The sequence below is a fragment of the Leptonychotes weddellii genome, chromosome 5 (genome assembly GCF_054177405.1).
Source record: "Leptonychotes weddellii isolate Sample4059 chromosome 5, ASM5417740v2, whole genome shotgun sequence".
Classification (NCBI taxonomy): domain Eukaryota; kingdom Metazoa; phylum Chordata; class Mammalia; order Carnivora; family Phocidae; genus Leptonychotes; species Leptonychotes weddellii.
The window spans coordinates 111,463,545-111,485,083 of NC_138373.1; the positions used below are offsets into that span (position 1 = coordinate 111,463,545).

At 33.0% G+C, this 21,539-nt stretch overlaps 1 protein-coding gene across 5 annotated transcripts in view; it reads left to right on the top strand.

The window, feature by feature from the left end:
* Positions 1 to 15,278, top strand: part of USP15 (ubiquitin specific peptidase 15) — a 113,095-nt gene extending 97,817 nt beyond the window's left edge. For all 5 annotated transcript variants that reach the window (XM_006740661.3, XM_006740662.3, XM_081821980.1 and 2 more), the window contains 11 exons: positions 739 to 822; positions 914 to 1,008; positions 1,108 to 1,299; positions 2,204 to 2,319; positions 2,499 to 2,771; positions 3,367 to 3,437; positions 3,780 to 3,895; positions 4,705 to 4,854; positions 6,780 to 6,883; positions 10,191 to 10,279; positions 13,300 to 15,278. In XM_006740661.3, coding sequence (XP_006740724.1) covers positions 739 to 822; positions 914 to 1,008; positions 1,108 to 1,299; positions 2,204 to 2,319; positions 2,499 to 2,771; positions 3,367 to 3,437; positions 3,780 to 3,895; positions 4,705 to 4,854; positions 6,780 to 6,883; positions 10,191 to 10,279; positions 13,300 to 13,482 — 1,473 coding nt within the window. In that variant the 3' untranslated portion in view covers positions 13,483 to 15,278. The remainder of the gene's footprint in view (positions 1 to 738; positions 823 to 913; positions 1,009 to 1,107; positions 1,300 to 2,203; positions 2,320 to 2,498; positions 2,772 to 3,366; positions 3,438 to 3,779; positions 3,896 to 4,704; positions 4,855 to 6,779; positions 6,884 to 10,190; positions 10,280 to 13,299) is intronic.
* The last annotated feature ends 6,261 nt before the right edge of the window (positions 15,279 to 21,539 follow it).

Here is a 21,539-nt window from a genome sequence, read left to right on the forward strand (position 1 = left end):
CCCCCCCCCCCCCCCCCCGTATTATGCGGATAGTGAAGGGAGAGGTGGTGAAATAGGAAACCTAAGGAATGGTGAAGATTTTATATAGTTACTGAGACAGAAATGAAGGAAGAAGCAAATAAGGGATGCACAGAATTTCTGGCTAGTTTTGAACAATTGGTTAAGACTTGGGCATTGTGAATTTGTAGCAAACCATTTTCTAAAGTTGGTCAGTTTTCTCCAGCATATCTGAACAGCTCTAAGAAAGTATAGCAAGAATAAAATTGAATAACAAAATAGTTAAAGGTTTTGCAGTGCAGTAGTTGAAGTGATGAATCATGTGGGTTCTGGAGGGAAGGCCATGAAGACGGTAGGAAGTTGGTAAACCACGAAAAAATTGAAAATTAAAAAGACTAGAGCTCTAAAGGTAAGCCAAGAATGGGAAAGAATGAGATCCCAAGAAAAGTAATTAGTGGTTAGTCAGTAGCCTGATAAGAGTTTAAGGTATCAGAGGTGGAGCAAGTTTATGACAAGGTGCAAGAAGTGAACTACAGTTGAATGTAAGTGTGGGTCTTTGAATCAAAGAGAACAATTAGTCTGAGATAAATTATCCATATAGACATTGTCAGCCAGGATGATAGTAGGATTGGAGAAAGACCAAATACCAAGTGAATGTGAGGAAGCAACCAAGAGTTCAGTTTCATCTACCGAGTGTTTTTTCCAAAGTAATAAATGCATTATAATTTTTTTGTTTTTTAGTACAAAGTGGTTGTTCCCAAAATTGGAAACATACTTGATCTTTGTACAGCATTGTCTGCTTTGTCAGGAGTACCTGCAGATAAGGTAAGGTGTTTCTGGGTTTGAAGTATGTAAGTTGGGAGTTTAGTTTTTCAGTGATGGAAAACCAGCTTAATAGAAATTTATTTCCTTTTAGATGATAGTTACTGATATATACAATCATAGATTTCACAGAATATTCGCTATGGATGAAAACCTTAGTAGTATTATGGAACGGGATGATATTTATGTGTAAGTATAAAATTCATTGTGCAAAATAATACTTGGGAAAAATTTCAGAAGAAATAACATAAAAGTTTTCAGAGTTTATGGTCAGTTTTGTCCTTACAGGTTTGAAATTAACATCAATAGGACAGAAGATACAGAGCATGTGATTATTCCTGTTTGCCTAAGAGAAAAATTTAGGCACTCAAGTTATACCCACCATACTGGTTCTTCACTTTTTGGTCAACCTTTTCTTATGGCTGTACCACGAAATAATACTGAAGATAAACTCTATAATCTCCTGCTTTTGAGAATGTGGTAAGTGTCAGACAATTCTACATTAACAAAAGGAATGATAGAATAGTTAATAAAAATAAATGTGCAGTATACTATCAGAGTATGATAAGCTTGTATTATCTCAACTTTGTTTAAACAGATAGCAATTTACAAAATCAAATTATAGTTTAATTCATTTTCTTGATCATGTTAAACACATTACTGAGGTCATTGCAAACCCAGAACGCATGAATTCTTTTAGCTGTTTTAAACCAGAAGTTTACGAATGGAAGAAAATAGGAATTTGTCATGTATGCACTCTGAAATTACAACAAATTTCAGGTGCTTCATTTATTTACACACCTTGCTAGCAAGTTCAAGAACTCCTCCTATAATGGTTTTATTTAAAAGGATAAACTTTCATGGTTGATAGTATTTTAAGCCAACCCCTTTTTTGTCATCCTAAAACCTTGATTTGAATTATAATATAATCAGAACTGCCATTTGATCCCTTTTATTTTATCCTTTGTAACTGACATATTTAGTATTCTTTCTTGCATACGTATTTTAATCATTATAGTCCCATAGCCTATACATAAAGATCCCATTATACAGTGATAAGTGATCTTAGTAATAATACATATATCATCTAAATGAAAATATATAATAATTTTAAGTCAAATTATTTGCCACAAACTTTTAACATAGAAAGATGTTAAAACCCTAGAAGTAACAGATCACCTTCTTTCTTTTTATAAAGACAACCAAAACAGAAATGATTAGTCACTTGCACTTATGGTACTATTTCGAGTTTAATTTATCCTTCAACTAAATGACCACTATTACTCCATTAAAAAGTTTTTTTTACTGAAAGAATGGAAAACTTTTTTTTTTAAGTTTTTATCTTCATAGAACTAAATTTGTTTGATTTCTGATTTTATTTAAGCCGATATGTCAAAATATCTACTGAAAATGAAGAAACTGAAGGATCCCTACACTGCTGTAAGGACCAAAATATTAATGGGAATGGCCCAAATGGCATACATGAAGAAGGCTCACCAAGTAAGACTTTCCTTTTAAATTATAAAGCCTTTCACTTGGATTATTGCCTCAAAAAAAAAAGAAGATGGGGATTAAGGAACTAAAAAATCTCTTCAAGCCTGGGAAAAATAATGTTAATATTAATAACTTTTAAATGTAATATTGGGTTTATTTAAAAGACTTCTAATATCTAAAATTAGGTGAAATGGAAACAGATGAGCCAGATGATGAATCCAGCCAGGATCAAGAACTTCCCTCCGAGAATGAAAACAGTCAGTCTGAAGATTCGGTTGGAGGAGATAATGATTCTGAAAATGGATTATGTACTGAAGAAACTTGTAAAGGTCAACTCACGGGACACAAAAAAAGATTGTTTACATTCCAGTTCAACAATTTAGGCAATACTGATATCAACTACATCAAAGATGATACCAGGCATATAAGATTTGATGAGAGGCAGCTTAGGCTAGATGGTAAGTGTGAAAACTGGCTTGAACACTGAACTTGAGCAAAGCATGTTGTTATTTTAGGTGAAAACTGTGAAATTCAGGGGCGCCTGGGTGGCTCGGTCGTTAAGTGTCTGCCTTCGGCTCAGGTCATGGTCCCAGGGTCCTGGGATCGAGCCCTGCATTGGACTCTATGCTCAGCCGGGAGCCTGCTTCTCCCTCTCCCACTACCCCCTGCTTGTGTTCCCTCTGTCGCTGTCTCTCTCTGTCAAATAAATAAATAAAAAATCTTTAAAACAAAACAAACAAATTCAGCAGTCATGAAAAATAACATTCACTTACCTATATAAAATCTATATTTATATCTTAAATGAAAAGTCTTAATTTCTAAGTATACTAAAACACATCACTGCTTATTAAATGGAGGTTAGACTTATGCTTAAGTTACTATCTTTTTTTTTAACTCCTTAAATTTTTAATGGCTTGGAAACAGCAATTTACCCTGATTACCTAGTGCAAGTAGAAAAGATTGTTTATTCTAGTATATATTTTAACATTAAAATATACTCATTTTAATGAAGGCATATTAAATTTTAAAGAAAAAATATGTTTTCCATCTTAGAAAGATCTTTTCTTGCTTTGGATTGGGATCCTGATTTGAAAAAAAGATATTTTGATGAAAATGCTGCTGAGGTAAGTCATCACTCATTCCGTATCTTTCCCATGTTGATCACAATTTTGTTACACTCTTTTGCTTCTCTACCAAATATGTTTATTTTGCTAGTAAAAAAATGGTTATGTACTAGAAAAGGCTTGTTGGTTTGCAAACATGCTTTCTGTTAACAGTTTTAGTCATCCATGTAGGTGTGTATATAGAAGTTTTTTTAAAGTGTGGTGTAAATCTCAGCTGAAATAAGCTTTATAATTCTTTTGAGAAAGTTTAGGAGTTTTTCATTACTATTCATAGTAAGATGGTATCACTAAAATGAGTTTTGTTTCATTTGTTCTCTTAACTCAAGAAATACTTCTCTTTAGGATTTTGAAAAACATGAAAGTGTGGAATATAAACCTCCTAAAAAACCCTTTGTGAAATTAAAAGATTGCATTGAGCTTTTTACCACAAAAGAAAAGCTAGGTGCTGAAGATCCCTGGTAAGAGACAAAGTTAAAAAATTACTTCTAATTATTTTTTAAGGATTTATACTGAGGTATGTGATACATCAAGTTTAAAAAGCAGTAACTAAATTCCTTTTGATATTTTAAATAATAAGCATTTCTTTAAGTGATAATAGTCTGTTAAAAGTGATTCACGGGGCACCTGGGTGGTCAGTGGGTTAAGCGTCTGCCTTTGGCCCAGCTACACAGTCCCAGGGTCTTGGGATCAAGCCCTGCATCAGGCTCCCTGCTTGTGCTCTCATCTCTGTTGCTATCTCTGTCTCTCTCTCTCAAAGAAATAAATAAAATCTTTAAAAAGAAAAGTGATTCAAATTGTTTAAAAGTATTATTACAATGTTAAGCTTTAATCTCATTACTGTATTCTCTATAGTAGCCATTTTACTATGGATAATTTTAGTTACTTTTCCCAAGAATTTTTTGCTGTGCAGCCATTTTGATAGAAACATTTTTAGGAAAATCATGTTTTGTGGTGTTATTAATTCCATTAGAGCCCAGAAGTTTTGAGATTTTCTAATACTTATATCTCAACATAGTTTTGTGTTCTTTTATCTTACTAAAATGTAAATAATCTAGCCTTCATCATTTCTTTGAATATGTATTTACATATTAATTTATAATATTCTAAATCAGTTTGATTTACTGAAGAGAGATATTTATATATATGTCTGGTATATATTAGGCACATAGTAATTGCCCACTGAATAAATGTAAAACTTGCCAAGCATTTTTTTATCTATTATTTTCATTACCTCTAGCAAGCTTTAAATATTTCCCTTTATTTTTAGGTATTGTCCAAATTGTAAAGAACATCAGCAAGCCACAAAGAAACTGGATTTATGGTCCCTGCCTCCAGTACTTGTGGTACATCTCAAGCGATTTTCTTACAGTCGATACATGAGAGACAAACTGGATACTTTAGTTGATTTTCCCATAAAGTAAGTTTTGATTATGCTTTATAAACATTGGGCAACTGTAGGTTCTTATAAACATCAGGTAGCATTGGATCCAACTTCAGTTTTTGAGTGTATTTGTGAGTAGTTCTAAAAAATTGTAAGGACCAGTAAGAATTTTTATTCCTTTTTAGATATTTTTCAGAGAGCAATGAGAAGATACACCTTTTTAAACAACAGAATAAAAGTAATTCTGTATTACATTATTATATGGGTTCACTGGCACGGTTTATAAATCTAGATATTCTGTGGGATCATAGTGATTTTATTTTTCCTAGGAATTATTTCATCATTAATCATCAATTATTCCTAAGTATGCTTTTTAAAAAAGACTGAAGTTATATGAAACAGAATAATGTAATTGCTTAAAAGAATGACACAGTAATCAGTCATCCCTGTTGTGTCATACTTCGGTTTATTGCATTGTTCAGAGTACCACATCATTTTTGTAAAAAGTCTGGAGACAGCATCTTTGTAGTCTTTTTTTTTTTTTTTTATAAAGCTTTCACTAAATTTGGGAGCCTGGGTGGCTCAGATGGTTAAGCATCTGCCTTCAGCTCAGGTCATGATCCCGGGATCCTGGGATCAAGTCCCGCATCGGGCTCCCTGCTCCTTGGGGAGCCTGCTTCTCCCTCTGCCCCTCTCTCTCTCTTTCTGTCTGTCTCTCATGAATAAATAAAATCTTTAAAAGAAAAAAAAACTTTCACTAAATTTAATTGAGAATTCGTAAGGACAGAATTGAAATTGTATATTCTCGTTCACATGGTCCAGGAAGGACTTCATCACACAATATTTTGCATCGCACAATAACTTGCTACTCTCCCATTTTGCTAAAAGAACATTGATAGTATTCTTTTATATTTTATATTTGTGTATGAAGTGTTTGATACATTTAATAAGTAGACAACTGCCATAGGCAGGTGTGTGGGATTAGAAGGAAATGGATGTAATATTGAAAACATTCTTTGGATTTCTTATTTCTGATTAGTGTTTACAAAATTAAAAACATTTTGCAGTTTTTTACCAGAAAAAAATGGTAATTTTCTCCTTAACAAAATTATGAGCCATCAAAGTTTTCTCAAGAATATAGCATTAAAAAAAAAGAGGAAGAATATTAACATTTTGACAGTTTAAGTACAAGAAGAACCAGAAGTAATGATAAGCTGGAATCTGTGAGAGATATATTTGAGATTTAGAATCATTATTGCTCTTTAATGGTGCAAGTCCAAAAAAAACAAATAATGATAAGCTAGAAAATGGTCATGTTCCAGTTTCATGCATGACAGATTACAAACATTTGGTTGCATTTCAAAGAATGTTGCCCACTTGGGGGTATATAGATCGTCAGAACCAGGAAAATGTAGAATAAATGTTGGGGTTTAGATATATCTCTTTATTATAAGATTTCTGTGAAAGCTGTTTTTCACCTTCATTTATTCTTCCTTAAATGCATAATTACTAAAAACGACTTCAAAAATATGAAAAATTAAAAGGGTCCCAATGGCAAATGGTGATGACTCTTTTACTATATACTGAGAGTTAAATGTATTAACATAAAAACATTAATCTGAATAAACAGCAGTCAGTAGACAATTTTAAAATTTCCAACCCCTAAGAAAAATTTTGCCAAAATACTCAAATCTCAGAGGTGTGTGTGTATGTTTGTGTGCGTGTGCATGTGTGTGCATGTGTGTATATATATATATCACATCTATATGTGTGTGTTTTACAGTTATTTGTATATATATGTTTTATATATAAATGTTTTACAGTTATTTGACTCTTAGTGATTTCTTCAGTGAGAGAGATATTTTTTATATAAATGAGAGTCAAGCAACATTGACAGAAGATAGTAGAATTCATGACATTTAGGGAAAAGGTAAAACTAACTTGATCTCTCTGTTAAACAGTGACCTGGATATGTCGGAATTCCTAATTAATCCAAATGCAGGTCCTTGTCGCTATAATTTGATTGCTGTTTCCAACCACTATGGAGGGATGGGAGGAGGACACTGTAAGTTGACAGTTTACCATTTTGCTAAAATCATGATGTTTGATAACTGTAGACTTTTTCCTTAAGATAGTTATTACTTAAAGGGAAAATGTAGGGTGCCTGGCTGGCTCGGTTGGTAACATGTGACTCTTGATCTTGGGGTTGTGAGTTCGAGCCCCACATTGGGTGTGGAGCCTACTAAAAAAAGAAAAAGGGAAAATGTGAAATGTGTTTTACATATAGTAATTATCAATAAGTGTTAATTAATGAATTAGCTTTTGAACCTTTTTTTTTTTTAACATCAGGAATAGAGAATTGACTTGATCATACTTCTCAGTTTAATGCATGGGACATCACTCATCAGGACTCCTGTCCTTTTCCATTCTCCTTCCCCTTTCCCTTCCTAAAGTACTTGATGTATGTGTTGTTATAAATCATGCATCGTTATTAATTTTTACATAATAGGTATACTGTGTTATAGATCTTACATTTTTCTCATAACGCATAAGACTTATCCATGTTACTTTGTGTCCGTTTAGTTCATTGCTTCTAACCACTCAGGACTTACATCTACCATATTTTAGCTCTGTACTCACTTCATGGTGGACATCCAAATTGCCTTTAACTTTCTACCACCATAAGACTGATAAACACCATTGTTTATGGTCCCCTCTCTGAGAATTTCTTTGAGCAACATACCCAGAAGTGAGATTGCTGGGTTATAGAGTAAGTACTGCCAGATGGCTCTTCAGGACAGTTAACACCAGTCTACACTCTCCAGCTGATAGATTTTTCTGTTGAACTATCTTTGCATTCCTGGGATAAACCCAACTTACCTTTTAAGGTGTTTTTTTTTTTTTAATGTATAATTTTGTATATTAAAAAAAAATTCTTTTTTAATTCCCAGTTGAATTTGGTTAATTTTAGTGAGGGTTAAAATTTCATTCATAAGTGAAATGATCTTCTAATTTTTTATATTGTTCTTTCTTTGGAATCAAGATTACAGTCTAATAATAAACAGGCTGGGATACTTTATTCTTTTTCTGTATCCTAAAGCAGGTAGCATAGTATAGGAATTAACTATTCATGAAAGGCTAGTAGAATTTACTTGTAAAATTACCTGGGCTTCACACCCACAAATTTTTCTCTTTATCTCATGCTTATTGAAATCTGTTCAGTTTTATTTTTCCCAAGATGTATGCATTATGGCATTTTCTATTTTTCTAAAAATGTATCTGTGTTTTCGACTTTAAGAATAGTTACATTTAATACCATTATGCTATATCTTTGTCCCTTTTTTGTTCTTCTGTTTTCTTCTTAGTCTTTTCCCAGAGGTCTATCTTACTAATCTGTTCAAAGAATTAGGTTCCACTTTATTAAATTTTTCTTTTTGTTATTACATATGTATTCTCTCTCATTGATTTCTTCTCTTCCCTTTGTTATGTTTTTCTTTTTGTTACTTTGAGGTTGCTCTGTTGCTCTATTTAACTTTTGATTTGAATGCTTTATTAGCTTTTGCTTTACATTTTTACATTTCTTTCTGTTGAAGGCTATAATTAAAGCTATAAATTTCCCTCTAAATACTGCTTTATCTTAGTTACATAAACTTTTTAATGTAGTATTTTCATCTACTTTTAATTCTGTATGTGTTTTTAATTTCCTTTATGATTTTCTAATTAGTCCAGGGCACTTAATCATATACTTTTCCAAACGTATGTTTTTTTTAAAGCTCTCCTTTGGGGCACCTGGGTGGCTCAGTCGTTAAGCCTCTGCCTTTGGCTCAGGTCATGATCCCAGGGTCCTGGAATCGAGCCCCACATCGGGCTCCCTGCTCAGCAGGAAGCCTGCTTCTCCCTCTCCCACTCACCCTGCTTGTGTTCCCTCTCCCACTGTGTCTTTTCTGTCAAATAAATAGATAAAATCTTTTAAAAATTTTTAAAAAATAAAGCTCTCCTTTTGTCTTAATTTTACTTTTATTACATAACAGTTGGAGATATTGCCTATATTATATTAATCCTTAGTTTATTAAAGTGTCCATGTATTGTCTGTTTCTTAAATGTTTACGTGCTTGAAAAACATACATAGTCCCCATCCAGACATAGAATTCTATTTTTCTCTTATATTTGAAGCTTATCAGTTATATTCAGTTATTTGCTATCTCTAGTTAATTTTATATTTTGTTATATTTCTGAGAATTTTGAGGATTCTTATTAAAGTGTTGAATTATCTGTTTCTACTAACAGTTTTATTAGTTGTTTTGCATTATTGCATTTATATTTAAAATGGTAGCTCTTCTTTCTCGTATTATTCCTTTTACCAGTATTTGATACATTTTTTCTTTTGGTATCACTTGGTTCACAAACTCTGGGTGCCTTTTTGTTAGATTTGTCTCTTATAAACCGTTTTATTGCTAGATCTTGTCCTTTTATTCAATGTTTAATTGTGGGTACAGCGGTCTTCAGTTCAACTGACAAACTTAAAACCCACAATAGGCTCCACCCAGAAGAGCAATAATTTTGTTTTGTGAGAGGTAGAACATTTAGAAGCTATGACAGCAGATAATTATTTTGCAGACATTTTGCAACTCTGTTTCCTCAGTTATTGGATAGTTCAGAGGAAGCATGGAATGTGTAAAGGGGACATTTTTAACTTTTAAAGATAAAGCAAATCTTTAAAAATTGTACAGATAAATTACTTTTTATTTTTCTCTTGCTCAATACTTTTGTTAAACACTGAAAAAAATTTTGGTGTAAAAACTACAAATTAATGGGATAGTATTATTGAAAAAATATTTGTTGTACAAAATTTAAATTATTAAAATGTCAAACTCTAGAGTCAGAGACAGACCTGGGTTTAAATGCTAACTCAGCCACTTAACAGCTTTACTGTTACATATTAAACTTCTCTTGATGCCTCAGTTTCCCCATTTCTAAAGTTAGAGGCATAATAATACCTTCTCTATGAGATAGTACATGTAAAGTACATAGCACTATACCTGGTCCACAATAAGCACTACATAAATATTAATTCCCATTTATTGTCATTAGTATTATTCTGTGAACTGAAAAATAATAAATCTATTCTATTTGTCCTTGGGAAGAAGAAGTCAGATTTCGACATATTTATCTTAGGCATTTAGATTGTAGGAAATACATTAAAACCTTTAATCAATGGAATCAGTTGAATGTATAATAGATAGGCCTTATGTATATGATTGTCATGTAATTTTAATATGTATTCCTTATATAGATGATTGTAAAGTTTTACGGGTTCCCCCCAGGAAACCATAGACTTTTCAGTCACAGAAGTGATTATATTTTTTCATTAGATACTGCTTTCGCAAAAAATAAAGATGATGGAAAATGGTACTACTTTGATGACAGTAGTGTCTCAACTGCGTCTGAAGACCAGATTGTGGTAAGTGTGTCTTTATTTCCTGAAAATCACAGGATCCACTTTTTTAAAAGCGCCCATGGAACACTACAGTCTATATTTTAGCAATTTCTAATAGTTAAGAGACACTTTCCCTGATTTAAAGAAATGTAAAGTTGTCCTCGAAGTGGAAATTTGTCTCCAGACTTGCCCACTAACAGAAGCATAAATTGCATCATGAAAATTTTTCTGGTAGTTTTCAACATGAAAAATGGAGTTTTCTAATGAAAATAATAAAATTTTCCTTTGGAAGATAGGTTCAGACATTTTGGGACATTGACTACTTAAAATTAGAGTACTAAAATAGAAAAAAAATTCTTTAAGGGCCTCCTTACCATACCTATGATTTTTAAAATAAAGTCTTATCCTTTGTGACACTTAAACATTTAAACTCAAAATTACATGATTAGATTAAACAAATTAGAGGATTTTTTAAAAAAAATTAACCTTGAGTATCTGTTACTTTGATATTTTCTGAATAGTTTATCAGCCATAGCTGGAGCCAAAATATTGGCATTTGTTTTGCTTCCCAGCAGAGCATATTTTTATTATCAAATATTGATTGGTGAGAGGATGACAAGTTTATTCTAAGAAAAAAGCTAAGACTTGGCTTAATAAGGGTTTATTTTTCTATTAAAGTTTGCCTTTCTAAAATTTTACTGTTTGATCACAATAGTACAAAGAGTGAGAAATGTAGTATTTGCTCCTGTGAGCATGCAGCTAATATTTCCCATTTAAATTTTATATTCTTTGAGGACAGAGACTAGCTTTTTCTTTAGTTTGTAATGCCTTAAGAGTCTTCAACTTATATTGTTCAGTTTAATAAATTAATAAACTTCTGAACCCAATTATTGGCATCGTTTTAATCCATCATTGGGTGAACAGATATGAAATAATTTTGAGTTGTTTCTCTACAGATATTTTATATATTTATCTACGGGTGTATATGTATTATGTACTGTTCCTTAGCTCCCTATAGCTATAACACAAAACAAAGAGACTTGAATGCTAATATTTTTAAATTATGTATGTACCTAAGTTAATTACATTTCCAGTTTATAGTTAGACTTCTAATTTCAAGTCTCAGCCATCACTTTTCAATTCTGTTCTTCTCTCTAAATCTCCCAACCAAAACATCCTGAAATTGCCTACAGTGATGATACTTGATTTAGTCAACAAGTATTTGAGTACCTTCTTTTATATAGGACTCAATTCTAAACAGGATTAAAAGACAGCTATCTCTGACTTCAAAAGGCTTAACCCCAAAGATGACAGAGAAGTAAATTAACAGTTATATCATAAATACTATTAAACATCTTGACTACATGGAAACAGGACAGCCATCTCTCCACTGATTTAGGGTTTAAGGAGATAGGACCAGTGAGGGAAGTTTGCATGAGAAAGTGGTGTTTGACCTGAGTCTGCAACTTTACAAATGGAAGTAAATTAAACAAAAGAAGTAAAGGTGTTCTAAGCAGAGAAAACAGTACCTACAAAAGCAAGAAGGCATGACAGAACATGATATTTAGGAAAAGAGCAAATAATTTGGTATTACTGAAAGGACATAATTGTTAGGAATAAGGGGCAGAAATTAGGCTAAAGGTAAACTTGGCAATCAGATCAACATTCTTCACGGTTTAGAGCTTTTCTTAAAGACTACGAGAAGCATTGGTGATTTTTAAGCAATAGAACATTATTAAATTTGGAAGGCACTGAGAAAAGAAGCAGAAAGAAGTCTCATGTCATTTCTGCAATACAAGCTTCTAAATTTAAAGTTGTGGTAGTAATGTATAGACAAGGGGAAATGGATTTATAAGATATTTCCTGGATAGAATTAATAGAACTTGATCAAGATTGGATATAAATGAAGACGTAGAAATGCAAAGAGGGAGAAGTTGAAGATGACTTACTTCAGCATTTACCACAGTAGGAAATATAGGAAGAAAATTTGCTGTTGAAATTTGAGCTACCTATATGATAGCTCTGGGGAAATTTCCACTAGGGAGTGGGACTAACAGGACTAGAGTTCAGGAGTGAGAACTAGCTTAAGTTATAAATTTGCATTATTATTCTTAGGTAGCAGTTGAAGCCATAGGTTTGAATGAGTCACCTGGTGAGTAAATACAGATAGAGAAAGAGGTGGTGGGCAGAGGACAGAACATGATTTTTTTTTTTAAGGTTAGGATTTAATGAGCCCACAGAAAAGTCAGAAGCAACCATGGAGATAGAAGATCTAAGGAAAAGTAGTGTCACAAAAGCCAAAAATTATTTGATGCAGGAAAGAGGAGGAGTAAAGCATTAAATGCTACAGAGAGATTGACTAAAAGAACTTTAAAAAGCACCCATTTAATTTGTCTGTAGCAGGTTATTGCCCCTAGTGAAAGGGATTTCATTAGAATGATTGGAGCAGCAGATCATACTGAATTGAGGAGTGTGCATGAGAGTGAAAAACGAATATTCGACGACTGCCAGCCTGGCAGCTAGAGGAAGGCGGTAGAATGAGGAGGGATTTAGGATGGGAAAAGACTTGAGTATTTATTAGGCCAAGAAGTCCAGTAGATAAGAACTTACTAAAGATACATGGTGATGATGAATGGAGCAATATCCTTAAGACAGTAGGAAAAGCTGGACTCTAAAGCAAACTTAGAGTGAAGCGATTAGTATTAGAAACAAGCTTACCTTTTCCTTAGAGATGGGAGGGAAGAAGGCATAGAATTGTTTCATGTTAGAGTAACTAGGTTAAACTATGATATAGTTGCATTTACTTACCTGTTCAACGTAATAGAGAATAAAAATGTTAATTCTAGTGACTATTCTTCCTTTATATATAGAAGTCATCTTATATTTAAACCAATTTTAGTAACTTCCATTTGACCATGTGTGGTTTTTCTATTTAATTTATGCCCTGTCACCAAAATCAGTTGCATAGCTGAAAAGTTCATAGTATGCTTAATGTGATCTTTGAGAATCATGACCATTTTAACATGCTTTGTTTATTTCAACAGTCCAAAGCGGCATATGTACTCTTCTACCAGAGACAGGACACTTTCAGTGGAACTGGCTTTTTTCCTCTTGACCGAGAAACTAAAGGTGCTTCAGCTGCCACAGGCATCCCGTTAGAAAGTGATGAAGATAGCAATGATAATGACAATGATATAGAAAATGAAAACTGTATGCACACTAACTAATGAAAGTCCTAGAAGCCATAAAAGAGAGACTTTCCTGCTGGTGGTATCTATTGAAATGATGAAGTGACCCACCACATTAAACAAAAGTCTGAGATGGGGAGTTTCAGATAACCGAATGTAAATCCTTTATCAGATTTTAACTTGTGCAGTACTTGAAGTGAAACACAATGAAAACTTTAACAGAAATTGTCTCTTAATACATTTGCAGTCTTGTAATTACAAGCTAAATATATATAGGAAATCACAAATAAACCCCTTTTAAGTTTGCTGCTGTTTTGATGAATTATGTTTTCTTTAATTTTTTGGATGTGAGTTAATTGATGACAAATGTTAAATTTGTGGATGTTGGTCATTTATTTTGCTCTAATAATACTGCAAGAAAACTATGGCTGAACTTAGTTTTTGGATTATCTAGTTCATGTGCATTAGGCTGCCACATGTATTACTATGATATTTAGCTGCGGTATCAATGTGGCATAAATACTGCAGGAGTATTCTTGGAAAACCAAATTTTAAAATCTATTCCTGGTAATCAACATGGGCCTATTAAAAAACCAAATCATGATATAAGAAACAATCTTGGAAAAGTTATTTTCTTTTGTAGTATCATTAAAAGTCCAGAATATTATGTTCATCTTCTGCTGTGGAAACAGGTTCTAGATATCACACTCCATCTAAAATCATTTTTCAGTTGAATGTAAGTATTTTTTACTGCTATTGGGATCTATTCCTTAGATATTAAAAAATTTTTTGACTTGCTTTAAAAATGCATATCTTTGATCTGGTGTTGGTCCAAAATTAAAATTTTTGCTGTCTGTTTTTCTCTACCCCATTTTTTGGTAATTTGGCAACTTTTAGCTCTTCCAATTATTGTAATATAAGGACAGACTTAATAGTATTCTGTATCCATAGTAATAATTACATCAAGCTTAAATGAGAAATTTTTTTCATATACTGGCCTTTAAATCATTAATGGACAATTGGCTTTAAAGGTAGGTCTGTTAACTTTCTTTGTGTGTTCCTGATGGAATTCACCATAGCCTTACAGCTTTTCTCAGAAGGTAACTTGTTATAAGAAAATTGGCATTTGCATGTTCTAGAGTCAGAACCTGTATAGTATATAAAGCATACAAACCTTGAATTTGATTTTAATTCACCACATTCAAGGATCCAGGATGCCAAAAATATGTGTGAACATTTGAAACATTTTTCATTTGCTGCTTTTTCCCTTTAATCTAGTTGAAAGAATGTATTGTCGATTGGCATACAATACTGCCTTTAATAGAAAATCTAAATGCTGGGGCACATTTCACATATCGACTACCTGAGAAATTGCTTTGTGTCCCACTGTTATTAAAGCAAAAAGTATAATGTTCTTCACTTGAACTAATCAAATACAATAGATTATAAATTGTGTATTGTAAATAAAAGTTCACTCTGTGAGTGCACATTTTGGTAAATTATTTATTTATGTTAGCATTTAAAAGTAAAAAGAAAAAAATGCATTTGACCAGGATAAATGAGGTATGTTGATCATGGCTTTGCTTTATACCTTGATATTAAAGCTGGTTTTTTCATCCTGGTATTTTAAAAGCTGCTTTAGTTTTTTGTTTTTTTTTTTTCCTTTCTTTTCTTTCTTTTTCTTTTCTTTCTTTTCTTCTTTTTTTTTTTTAATGTAAACTAACCTCTTGCATGACAGAGGTTAAAATTTTGTCTGCACTTGAGTTCACTTGAGTTTACATTTGAAATGTGCATGTTTATTTATACAGATTTCAATAAAGCTATTTAAGGCCTTATTTAGTCTTTTATTTCTTACTCTGAATCTTTTGATAAAACCCCCCTATTTTGTGGGTAGGTGACTATATGGTAGACTTTTTAGTTATCGTATAATTAAAGATAGGAAAGCATGTCAAAGTAAAGCAAATCCTCTTAAGGATGTGTTTCAAAGTTCATTTTTTAATTTAAATATTCATTAAACATTTGTGCACCTACTAATCACTCCTCTGTAGTCTTGAGATAGAGCTGTAAACAAGCATCCCTCCACTCACAGCTTGCAGTCTTTCTGCTGTCTACCTACTAATAGACTTTCCATTTTTCTGAGGTTTAAAGAAAAACCAAAATTAACTTCTTCCAGCCCTGGATTGTAGTCTCCACCGCAGTTGTCCATAGAGACCCATTTCTTTTTAATGCCTGCAATTAACTTTTATTCCCACTAAACAAAGTGTTTTAAAATAGAAAATGATGTTAATAATGCTGTTGAATTTGTCAAACTCAAATGACATTGTCAGCTGCAAAAAAAAAAAACACCTAAAAATAGTGATAAGGCTAATCCATACTTAGATATTCATGTAATAAGGGTGGTAGGAATGTAGCCAGTCTAGAATTCTACTGTTAGCTTTTCTACTTAGTAGTCATATGACTTGGAATTTAATCTCCCCCAGTATGTTTCTACACCTGTAAAATTATAACAATAATAGCACTATTGAGCACTTAAAATGGACCAGGTAGTGTATTAAACTGCTGTATGTAGTATCTCATTTAATCCCATAGTAGCTATGAGGTAGAGAGACCTTCATCATCACTGATTTTCATTTGGAGAAACCAAGGTACAAAGCAGTTACTGTTCCCAAGTTCACATAATTACTATGTGGTGGAGCCAATATTCTATCCTCAGTTCTGTATACTACCTCCTACTTTGTTATAGTGTCTGCCTCACAGGATTGTTGAGATCTCAAGTGAGATAATGTATTTTATGGAAAGGTGCTTTGTAAACTATGTGGTATACTCATTACTGATTTTAAATTTAATACAGCATTTTTTTCCTTGTTTATCAAACTCAAGTATGCCCTTGTTTACATTTCCCCAAATGCAACCCTAATTTTCAGGACTTTTTTCTTCACCTATAATTTAGTTTTAATTAATCTCTGTGCAAAAGCTACAGCTTAATACTTTGTTTAAAGATCTTGCTTTCTCTTATAGTCTGTTCTTTCTAGCAGTCCTATATGTATCCTTGCTTTCCTGGCAACTCACTATAAAACCACACAAACCATTGATTTGGGCATGAAGAAAATGAGTAACTATTGATTGATTCTGTATAAGGACAGCACTTTCTCATCAACTAATCTCATTGAGGTAAGGACATTTTATAAGAAATAAGCCAAGAGACTATAAGAAAAGATGAGGTGAGTCTCTTTCATTGGCTTACCAAAGGGGCAGGAGGTGGGGCATCTGCAGGTTAGAACCTTCCACCCCAGAGGAATTGACACTATCACTGGTGCATGGTGAAAATAAAAACCAGGCCAACTTTTAGTCAGTTTTTTGTTTATGTCCTTTTTTTTTTTTTTAATTTATTTTAGAAAAAGTGGGGAGAAGGGCAGAGGGAGAGAGAATCCCAAAGCAGACTCCCCGCTGAGTCTGGAGCCCAACAGGGGCTCCATCTCACAACCCTGAGATCATGACCTGAGCCAAAATCAAGAGTCAGCTGCTCAACTGACGGAACCACCCAGGCGCCCCTATGTTTATGTTCTTTATAGACAATGCATTTCATAACTGCCTTCTTCCCACCCTCCCTTCTTGGTATGCTTCTGATCTTTGCTTGTGAAGTATAGATTAGCACATTCTCTTTAAGTTAGTTTTTAAGATTCAAAAGTAGAAAATTCTTGATTACGAGGGGAAAGAACTAGAAATCCTGTAAAATCTCAGAAAATAATTTCATTTCTGGAGCCAAGAATAGTGAAAATCTTTCTTTGTATTTTTTACTCTACGATAAAATTTGTTTTTCTTTAAAATCGCTTCTCTTGAAAATATGATTACGTTGATAATTCCCAAATAATTCTTTTAATGGCACTTAAAAATGCCAAAAGAGAGGGGGGAAAGGCAAATATATGGATATCCTTGCTGACTTACATATGAAGTTGCAGAGCTGTACTATATTGTTTTGTTATCAGATTTTTGCAATGAGAAATATATGTAACTTTCTTATAAGCATTTTAGATTGTGGAACATTTCAGTTAGATATGTATGTTTTTCATATGTTTAATTCATATTTACTATAAAGCAAAAAAATTCCAAACAGCTCAGACAATAAAACTTTCATTTAAAAAATAAACTCAAATTTTTATAAGCTGTGTAAAGTAGGTTTTTAAATATCAGCTCAGAATTACGTTCAATTTTGAGCCATGTATCTATGTATGAAGTTAAAATGTACATGGTAAAATTCATACATTGATCAAGACTTATTTGCAGTAAGATGGGGTAAAGAATTTTTTAATGGGTAACATAGGGAGTACAAAAATTATTTTTGGCAAATATATGCATTGGGAAACATACTTACCCCACATCATACCATAATCTAATTATATTCCAACTCTGCCTTTTGAGAGCCTGGAAATTGCAAGGGTAATGAAAGGAAAAGACTCTAGGTTATTAAGGGAATCTAGAAAGTAGATAAACCATTTACGAAAATCAAGAGTTAACATAATATTTTGGACTAGAGTCTCAAAGGACAGGGAGAAAATCAAATAGATTTTGATGTCTTTTTTTCTAGAAATGTCTGTTGAATTCATGATTGTACAAAGCAGCTAAAAATACAGCTATCTCTTTGGTAATTGTTCTTTTAAATGGAAATCCTGTAAAAAGAAATATTTTCAGTATCTTCCAGTATACACAAAATCAAATATTTTAAATGTTTATACTTTTGGTAATTAACTATGTTCTACTGTATAAAATCATGGTTGATGATGGTGCTCATTTTGCTCAAAATTTCCTCATATCAGGAACTTGTAGCTTGTTCTATATAGTTTGGTGAAACAAAAAATAGTTTCATTTGCTGTGACCTTCCAAGTCCATTGCTAGCTGGAGTTAAATCTACATACATAAAAATAAAACAATAAATATGGAACCATCCCAACAGTCTTTTCCCATTATGTGTATTCTTACCTTTTTCTCAATAATGACAAATTCTTATAAATTTCCCAAATTTGTTTAAAAGCTTAAGTATCACTTTTTTTTCATTCTTAGTTAAAATCTCTCAGGATTCTTAAACTTTGTAACATCTCAAACAACTCTCTTATTAAAACTTTTATTACAGTATTTGCTTTTCTTTTAAACTTTGTAAAGGAACATTGGAGCTTCATTGATTCTTAGATATGATTCAAATAATTTACTAAAGTACCTCACATATGTCTGGCCTTCCATGTGTGCCTTCACTGTTTCTTCTAGCCTGCTTTCTTCTGACCTTGAATTCTCCCGATAAGCAAGTGCAAGTATTTCATTTTCTTTATAGTGATAACCATCTTCCATTATATGAAGTGGTGAATTATCAGTGTCCTGAAACAAATAAGAATTATTTTAGAATTGCCCTCAGTTGTGAAAAATGAAAAAATAAATTGTAAATATAGAAAAATTATAGTACATTTTTTTTAATTTGAGAAAGGATTCCTGTACAACTTTTAAATATTGAGTGACTTTAATAAGATAAACTCTTCAGTTTAAAAAGCTCAGTATTATGTTCAATTTTGAGCCATGTATCTATGTATGAGTTGAGATAATACTGCATATTGAAACAGTAAGCATCAGTAGTTACAGATACTCGGGTCGTATATTTGTTGTGAGACAGTGAGATATGGTAAGGAACATTCTATATTTAGAACTATTTTCTAAATAAAGTCTAAAGTCTCTAAAGTCATTAGCTGCTTTTTTTTTTTAAGATTTTATTTATTTAACAGAGAGACACAGCGAGAGAGGGAACACAAGCAGGGGGAGTGGGAGAGGGAGAAGCAGGCTTCCTGCCAAGCAGGGAGCCCAATGCGGGCCTCGATCCCAGGACCCTGGGATCATGACCCGAGCCGAAGGCAGATGCTTAACGACTGAGCCACCCAGGCACCCCAGTCATTAGCTTCTGATTTTCAGTTTTCTCAACCATAAAATGATATCAGTTTCTTGCAAGGAGGTAGTGGACGTGTAGGTGTGAACTTTCAGGTTTTACAAAATAGGACAGTATTTTTTACCATGGACAAGTAGAATGTTGTATCATCGCTCATGAAAGACTTCTTAAATGGAAGGCTCACTTCAGCTTTTGAAATTATTGTTGAAGTATATATTTTTAGCTAAAGAATAACCAGTAGGATAGGCCAAATTAAAATTTGTGGTTTTTTTCATTTGTTTTAGATCTTTCTCCTAGCTCCTGTAAGACAGAGCAGAAGTATTAGTGTGATGGTAAGCTTGAAAATTAAAATTTTATCATGGATACTAGAATACATACTAACAAATAACGATTTTTAAAGCTATTTGTGAATATAACTTCATAGCTTTTACATTAACTTTTTATTTTTTTAGAGGAGGGAGAGGCAGAGGGAAAAAGTCTTAAGCAGGCTCCAGGCCCAGTGCAGAGCCCAACATGGGGCTCGGTCTCACAACCCTGAGATCATGACCTGAGCAGAAATCAAAAGTCAAGACGCTTAACTGGCTGAGCCACCCATGCACCCCATATAGCTTATACATTTAGAACTTTTTCTCGACCTGGATTATGTTGGTTTTTTCCCCCTAATTCATTAATCATTGTCTATAATCATTTGAGTCAAAGATAATAGTTCAAACTCCAGAGGTTATGGCTTTTATTATGTTTGGATATTTAGTAACAATTATAAATATTTGAATTTAACCAGTATTAAATAACTCTGCATGTCATGGCCAACTAAAATGTAGCATTCCATTTTGGAAAATATAAATGTACGTTCAGATCCACTCACCAGGATTTTGTCTCCCAGCCACCAGTCTCTTACTCCAGTTCTGCCGGAGTGATCACCCTTTAAAAAAAAAAGTCACTTTAAAAAAAAAAAAAAAAAGTCAGATTCTATTCCTCTCTCCAACTCAAAGTTCTCCTCTGTCCCCTCCATTAGGAAAAGAATAGTTTGGAGCATAGACTCAGGAGTTAAACCACTTGAATTCTGGGCCGACCACTTTCTTACAAGTCATGTCGCCCCTCTGACTCTAATTTCCTTAGTTTATAAACCAGAACAGCTGTAGAATTTCCATCTAGGAGGGCTTGGGGTCTGATTAAAAGGAAGTGTGAGACTCTTAAACTGCATATTTGCTTAGCAAGCACATAATTTTTCTCAGAATGCACAGTTTACTTATGGTGGAGAGCTATTAATAATTGTGAGGAAACCAAACTCCCCATCCACCTGAGCCATCCACTCCTGACACTGTATTACCTACCTTTCAGAACTGTGAGGTTTAAACTATCTTGATCTTAATGAAGAATGTAGCAGTATTGTTACTAATAAAGTACCCACATGTGGGAATGATTGTTCTCTATCATTCATTCTCAAGGACACTATGCTTTCTTTAGCAAGTGTAGGGTAACAATTGGTCCACCCAAAATTGATGCTTGAGGGAAAAGTTTGAGATATGGCCCTTATTTAACTCCTCACCTTCCCACAAATACATCGTACAATTTGATAACTCTGGGCTTTCCACATACTATTCTAGTTTGCATTGGCTTGCCTTATATTCTACCTGGCAAATTCCTATACACATTCTTCAAGACTTATCCCAGCATGTACTTGCTTGGTCTTCCTGACGCAACAGTTGCCATCTTGGGCTATAATTCACATAATTTTCTTAACTGAATTATCTAATAGAAGAATTTTGTTCAGTGTTCCTAAATGTGGTAATTATTAAATGAAGAAATTTGCTCAATATTTCAAGCGTCACTGTATTGTGATTTTGTTTTATCCCTGACATATTACTAAGTACATATTTTACAATCTTTAAAAGTAAATGTGCCTTACAAATGTACACGAAAAAATAGACAAAAAATTAAAATACAGTGACAGTCTAAATTCAGTATCATTTAAGAAATTTGGAATATTCAAAATTAAATGTAAAGAATAGCTATAGTTTATATTTTTTAAAGATGTTTTTATTAGGCACATGGGTGGCTCAGTGGGTTAAGCAGATGACTCTTGATCTCAGCTCAGGTCTTGCTCTCACAGTAGTTGAGTTCAAGCCCCTCATTGGGCTCCACACTGGGTGTGGAGCCTGCTTAAAATACA